General features: G+C 52.3%; 1 protein-coding gene across 1 annotated transcript; it reads left to right on the top strand.

The window, feature by feature from the left end:
- Positions 1–683: 683 nt before the first annotated feature.
- NKX6-1 (NK6 homeobox 1) lies at positions 684–5,689 on the top strand. Its single transcript, XM_060011664.1, has 3 exons — positions 684–1,350; positions 3,029–3,201; positions 5,432–5,689. Exons 1-3 carry the CDS (start codon positions 684–686, stop codon positions 5,687–5,689), a joined length of 1,098 nt encoding a protein of 365 aa, XP_059867647.1.
- The last annotated feature ends 1,615 nt before the right edge of the window (positions 5,690–7,304 follow it).

Below are 7,304 nucleotides of genomic sequence, written 5' to 3' on the forward strand. Positions count from 1 at the left end.
AGGGATTGGTGGCACTGCCCTTTCTGGCACAGAAGCCTCGGGCAGCGCTGGCGGAGGAAGCCCGCCCAGAGGCCAAATCCTCCCGCGGGCTGGATGCTCTCTCTCCCTTCGCGCTCCGAGCGCTGAGTGCGAATCAACCTCGTGGCCTGAAGAGCAGGGCATCCAAGTAAGATCGGACGAGCTCATCGGGCGGAACCCGGCGTCCTTTGAACCTCCCCAAAGAAAAAGAGCCAGCCCCCACTCTCCCACATCAAAGCGGAGATTCGGTGACTCTTAACTTTGTTACAAGCTCTCTGGGGCCGGCTGGGGTTTTGTTTTCCTTATTTCCAAGAGGGAGAATATGAGAAGTAGCGCACTTTGAGCGGCGAGGAAAAAGTGAGGAAGAGAGAAGAGCCCGGGATTGAATCCGGGACTCTAAGAGGGAAAAGACAGCCCAAACCACCTGGACCCTCGCTGGTCTCGGCGAGCCACCGCCTCTCGACTGGTGTGTTTGGACATTTCTGCTGCGCAGTTACGAGAGCAACTCTCAGCGGCTGCATTCTTGGCCCAGTTGGCAGGTCGCCTCCTGGTGTGCGGAGCGACTCCTCGCTCGCGCCCTCGGCGCTTCTAGCTCTCCTGAGCCCCTCCGGGGGCACCGGCCGGCGCTCCCGCTGCGTGGCTGCGGGCTCCGGCCTGATCGTGGGATGTTAGCTGTGGGGGCGATGGAGGGCACCCGGCAGAGCGCGTTCCTGCTCAGCAGCCCGCCCCTGGCCGCCCTGCACAGCATGGCAGAAATGAAGACCCCGCTGTACCCCGCCGCGTACCCCGCGCTGCCCGCCGGCCCCCCCTCCTCCTCGTCCTCCTCGTCCTCCTCGTCATCACCCTCCCCGCCTTTGGGCTCCCACAACCCAGGCAGCCTGAAGCCCCCGGCCGCGGGGGGGCTCTCATCCCTGGGCAGCCCCCCGCAGCAACTCTCGGCCGCCACCCCACATGGCATCAACGACATCCTGAGCCGGCCTTCCATGCCCGTGGCCTCAGGGGCAGCCCTGCCCTCCGCCTCGCCCTCCGGTTCCTCATCCTCTTCCTCGTCCACCTCCGCTTCCTCCGCTTCGGCCGCCGCGGCCGCAGCTGCGGCCGCTGCCGCCGCCGCCTCAACCCCAGCGGGGCTGCTGGCCGGCCTGCCCCGTTTCAGCAGCCTGAGCCCGCCACCGCCGCCGCCCGGGCTCTACTTCAGCCCCAGCGCCGCGGCCGTGGCCGCCGTGGGTCGGTACCCCAAGCCGCTAGCCGAGCTGCCCGGCCGGACGCCTATCTTCTGGCCAGGAGTGATGCAGAGCCCGCCCTGGAGGGACGCACGCCTGGCCTGCACTCCTCGTGAGTACAATTGACTGCGCCCAGTTGTGCTTGTTCTGCCCGCTCTCAGGTCATGGCCCCTGGTGTGCATGCCGAGTCCACCCTCTTGCCTGCCGAGTAGTTTGGCAGCGCCAGAATCGCACGAGTTAGGTTGGGCCAGGGCGTTCAGCGAGGAACTCTCGCTGTCCTGAGCTCCATGGTTGCGTCCAAGCGCCCCCCTCTCCCCAAGCCTTGGGCACGCCTTGCGGAACGGGTGTGCATGCGTCTCCACGGAACACAATGTGGTGCGGGGCGTGTCTCATCCGAGGCCCTGGCTGCTCCCGGAACAGCCCGGCCAGAACCGCATGTCCGTCCTGGGTTAAAGAGGTGGGGAGGGCAGGAGAGGCTACCGTGCTCCAGCCCGCACCCCAGCTTTCCAGTGTCCCATGCCGAAGTCCCACTCGACCTTCGCCAGCCTGACTGGCCTCCTCTCTACGAACCGGTGGGGACCGGCAGCGACGAGCCCTCCACAGCCCTGAGCCGAACGCATGTGTTTGCATGTACATCTCGGTCCAGGGTGTCCCCACCTCACCTCGTCGCCCTCACCACCGCCCCCCTCGTCCCCCGAGTACGCTCAGCCCAGGTGAGCCCACTGAAGAGAAGTCCGCGGCCCGTGGAGGAGGGCAAGCAGGCCGCTCCCCACCTCTGGGCCCTCGCTTTTCCACCTGCCTCGGCCCCGGACATATTGAGGGGCATCGTGGCTCTCAACATCCTGATAAGAGAAAGAACCGGAGGAAGAACGAGGTAACAGGACAAAGACGGGGGAAAATGCAACATCCCGCAAAGATCTTGCTCGAAACTGAGTTACCCCAGGATCCCCCTAATCTTATAGGTAGTTGGCCAGAGCGCCGCGGAAGCTCCCATACTCCCAGGTGGCATTTAGGGGCCAGTCCCCTGGCCTTTTCTCGCTCTGTTCTTTGCTTTTGACCGAGTCCCCGAAGTTTCTTCTGTCTCCTGATCTCTTTCGTGTGGCTGAGCGGCAGTAACTGAGGGAAGCTGGGGGAGCCAAGCGGAGGCTCCCTTCGGAAGCCTCGGGACTGGGGCGGCCGGGGCGGGGGCTGCTGTAGGGGAGACGTTATTGTATTCGTTTGGATGGCCACGTAGGGACCGCCAACAAAGGCGGCGTCCCCTCCCCCTCGACCGCAGCGGCGTTCGACGCGGGGGCGATTTAACTCTCTTGTGTTCCAAAAACAAGGCGCTCTTTGTTGCGCGGGCACAGGTTAGGAAAGCGGTCAAGGAACAAAACTAGTCACCCCCACGCAAAGGCCCCGGGACCGAACGAGCCCCAACTAGACGAGGCGGTGAGAGGGGACTTTCCCACACCCCCTCCCCCCCCCGTACCCACATGCCTTAATTTACTGGGCCTAGAGATTGGGCCTCGGCAAACTTCAGCAGTGCGCTCCCTCTGTTGGACGTCGTTGGGCAGAAGGTTATTTACTGCGGCTCCAAACACACGCGCTTTTAAAAAACAGGTGGGTGTAAGAAGGCAAAGCGAGAAGCGCAGTGGGACTGCAAGCACCACGGCACTTCTCGTGCCCGCCGCGGAATACACTTGCCTTTCCCACCACAACGTTGTTTCTGGAGTTCGTCTCTTCTCAGCGGAGCCGCTCGTAACTGGTTGTTTCCCCCCTTCCTTTCCTTTTTTAATCTGTTCTCGTAGATCAAGGATCCATTTTGTTGGACAAAGATGGGAAGAGAAAACACACGAGACCCACGTTCTCGGGCCAGCAAATCTTCGCGCTGGAGAAGACTTTCGAACAAACGAAATACTTGGCGGGGCCCGAGAGGGCTCGCTTGGCCTATTCGTTGGGGATGACGGAGAGTCAGGTCAAGGTGAGTGGACCTTGCAAACCTCGAGGGAGAGCTCTCCCATGTACGTCATGCGCGCGCGTGTGCGCACACACACACACACACACACACACACACACACCAAACTAACAAACAGCCGCCCGAGGGTGCAGTCCGAGAAGCAAGGGGAGCGATGAGATCAGCGAAGGGGGTGGAGGGGGAGGTTACAAAGCTCTGGGATCTCTCGGGCCGGCAAACTGTTGATGAACAAAAGGAATCAAGCCTCCGCCTTTGAAATTAGGTTCATCTAGATAGCAGCATGTGCTGGGGGAACTCGCCATTATTAGAGAATAAAAGCATTACGGAAATATCAGCCCTGAGAATAGACCAGGCCAGTTAGATAGCTTCTATGTATTCTACTTGTAAGGATATTCAAGCTTTTGTTTGTCAACTCAGTCTCCACTAGTTATATAATTCCCTAATGTAGATCAGCATTATAGTGCTACTGTATTAACTTGCAGGTTAAAAAAACCCCAATAAATCCACAAGATCTAACCACTTAGCATGGATGCATCTGCTTTTAGCTTACCTGAGGCAGCCACTTTGGAATAGTACTTTTCCAAATGAAATGACAAGATTATTACTGTATTATGAAATATAAGTTTATCAATAGATGTAAGATGTTTTACTGTTTATGACAACAAATTATAATTAAAATGTCACTTACCTTATAATTGAGTTGTACGGTGTATTTCCAGGGAATCAAATTGGAGAAATCTTTCCCTGAAATATAAAGGGATTGGTTTCCTATATTTCTGGTATTCTCTTTTGTTCCTCTTTTTCATTATATTATATATATGTATGTATATATATATTTTTTGGTGTGTGTGTGTGTTTAAGTCTGTTTCCATTAGTTATATTGTTGCTTTTAAAATTAAGTAGGGATAACGTTAGCCATATCTGCTGGTCAGAGAGTATTTCCCCACAGATAAGCACCATAAAATGCATTTCAGGAGTGATTTTGTATGTTACCATTAGAGTACCATCACAGTTAAAATTATTTTTGCAGTGGTTGGTACAGAGCCTACCACAGTAATCTGGAGGTCTTCATTTGTCACCATAAATATGTCGGCGTGGCTAGAAGTGAATTATTATAGCTGTATAAAGAAACTAAAAATCACTTTCTTAACAATTCTGATTCTCTAGATAAATACATAACGGATGAGAAAATGGATGAGAAGCATAAAGAGAGGATGATTCAATATGTTTGGGAAATTGGTTGCTATTGCTGATGCTTTAGGTTAAAATATATGTATGAAACACGATGTCAAACATCATGAATAGGTTTAAAATATTTGTATAAAAATGAATCTCTTAGGGAGGGACAATATTAAAATAATATGTGAAAGATTAGGCATGCTAATAGTGGGAAGTAATGTAACTGGCAAAATTTCACTTAAAAAAAATAACTGATGAAAATTCTTACTTTGACTTCGGTTTTATGAAAAACATTAAACCAGAGAGACAGAGAAAGACACACAAACTACTATGATGATTTCAACTTTTAAATATTTTCAAATATTAAATATTTTCATGCATTTATGTTGGTTATTATTACTGATTTGAGGTTTCTGTTTTAGCAGATTTTTTTTTAAAACTTTACATCATACATTACAAGTGTAAATGGGGAGGGGAGTGTTTACCTACCATATTTGTGTGTATTCAGACCTGAAATAAGTGAAACAGACAAATACCCCAAAGTGAAAAGAACAGAGGTAATTGGGGTAAATGCTGTGTCTTCTCCCACAAATCACACTAAAAAGCCAGTACACTTCAGATTGCTTGAAATACCTTAATCTAAGGAAGTTAAAAACGAATAGAATCGCAGTCATTATGAGGCAACTTTACGAAAGGGAAAAGTTTTCTACTTCAAACGAGAAAGTAGGCAAGCGAACTCTTTTAGGGAAACTCATTTTAAGTTTCCAAGTTTTTTTCTTTTCTGAGAAATCACTCACTGACAACCTCAATACTCTTGTGTTACCATCACTATGGCAACGGCAGTCAGTTTGTTGGTGCCTGATACTCGGAGGAAGCTGGAGCAGTGGAGACCGACTTCAACGGCCCAGACCTGGGAGGACTCTGAGGGAGGGTGTCAAGACGTCAGGGGCCCGCAGGAGCGACTGCGGGATGCGGGAGAGAAGGCATTGCCTGGCTCTGCTCACCTTAAATTCCTTCCGCCCCTGTCTCCCCTCTTCTCCGCTTTCTCGACCCCCAGGTTTGGTTCCAGAACCGCCGGACCAAGTGGAGGAAGAAGCACGCAGCCGAGATGGCCACGGCCAAGAAGAAGCAGGACTCGGAAACCGAGCGGCTGAAAGGGGCCTCAGAGAACGAGGAGGAGGACGACGACTATAACAAGCCCCTGGACCCCAACTCGGACGACGAGAAAATCACGCAGCTGCTGAAGAAGCACAAGTCCGGCAGCGGCGGCGGCGGCCTCCTGCTGCACGCGTCCGAGAACGAGAGCTCGTCCTGAGCGCCCGCCGCCCGCCCGGCCTCCGGTCACTCCGCGGCGGCCGCGGGGACCGCGCATCCCGTCTTCCCGCTCCTCGGGGCCCGGAGGACACGGCCCCGCCTGCCGGGGGCCCTTTGCTATTTTCTAAGATGTACATATCTATTTTTTTAACCTAGAAGTTGAGCGGGGCGGGGGAGAGAGGCTCGGAGGATGATGAGAAGGCAGAGAAGGGCAGGAAATACACCGCAAGACTAACGCAACAGACGCCGCAGCTGGGCCACCCTACCGCCCCGCTCGGTGTCCTAGTCGCGTCCCCCCTCCCATGTCCCCCCCCGCGCCCCCGCCCCTGTCTTGCGGCCGCTGGCCAGGGCGGGGGCGCTGAGAAGGCCTCTGAACCCGTCGACACCCACCGCGCGGGGGACCTCGGAGCCACGCGGGCGGGCGGCCGGCCGCCACAGATGGGAAGAGGGATGTTTCTCCCGCACAAACTGCTGTGCCGACTAAAGTGGCCTGTTGAAGGCTCTTTGTAAATAAATCGTGAGTCTCACTGACTAGAAGTTACTCTATTGTGAATATTTAAAATGTAAAATGCTTTTTTGAATTTGGTGTAAAAAGATGGACCTCCTTCTTTCTGCGACCCCTTCCCCTTTTAAGAGCTATTCAAACCACGTTCCCCTTTGCTTAACTGGAGAAGCGTAGTAAAGAATGCTCTCATCCTCTCTCGCCCGCTCCCCTCCTGGGTTTGGATTTGATCAATCCCATTTCCCCTTCATCCCTCTCGCTCTTCCCGGACCACCCCTGGCTCTGCACCCGGCTCCCGCCTCCAGCACTTGAAGTAGAACACTTGGAACCAGGACGGGCCTCAGACCTGCCTCTCTGTTTCTCTCCGAAATTGCACAGTCGTTTGTTGCTATTTATTAGTGATTTAAAGAAGGTGTTGGGGAGGGAGGGGCTACAATAGCTTGTATTTAATTTAACTCCTTTCTGATAAAAATGCGTGTTAAAGTAGATGGTGGGAATTGTTACAACTGCTCTGGGTCAGAAACATAAAAATCCATTTAGTTGCTGTAATTGAATTTGAAGTGTTTTGTATCATAAGAATACTATAGACTATGTAAATTGTTTTCTTTTTTAAGCTAACGGTGATATATTAGCATCTTTAACTTTTATTAATTTATATAAGGAATTCGGTTTGTAAAGAGAAGAAAACCCCCTTTGCAAGACCAGTTAAATGTAATGCACTTTCTGTTTCAAAGGATAAATCAAATTAAAAAACAGTTGAAGACGTCTGTTGCCTTGAATGAAAGGGTATAGATCATTTGATCTCATCAGAGATCTCAAATAAAAGTCAAAACCACAAGCACTTTATATTGGTTTCTTGGGTAAAATAGCTGTTACATGATTATTATTTTGGAAGAGTGGGGTCACATCTCCTGGCTTGGGAAGATAAATGCAGCCCCACTCATTGGGCTTCTTGGAGAGACTTGTCTAGCAGGCTGCCTCTGCTGTCTGTGTTGTCTAATTTTTTCCTGATGGCTTTTTCCTTTGCTAGGAAGTCCCCGGGGGTTTTGGAGGAGACCTCATTTCCATACATCCAAGATAGCTTCTCAATTCAGCCCTAGCTCACTTAGCTGAG

This window comes from Delphinus delphis, chromosome 5, assembly GCF_949987515.2.
Source record: "Delphinus delphis chromosome 5, mDelDel1.2, whole genome shotgun sequence".
Classification (NCBI taxonomy): Eukaryota; Metazoa; Chordata; class Mammalia; order Artiodactyla; family Delphinidae; genus Delphinus; species Delphinus delphis.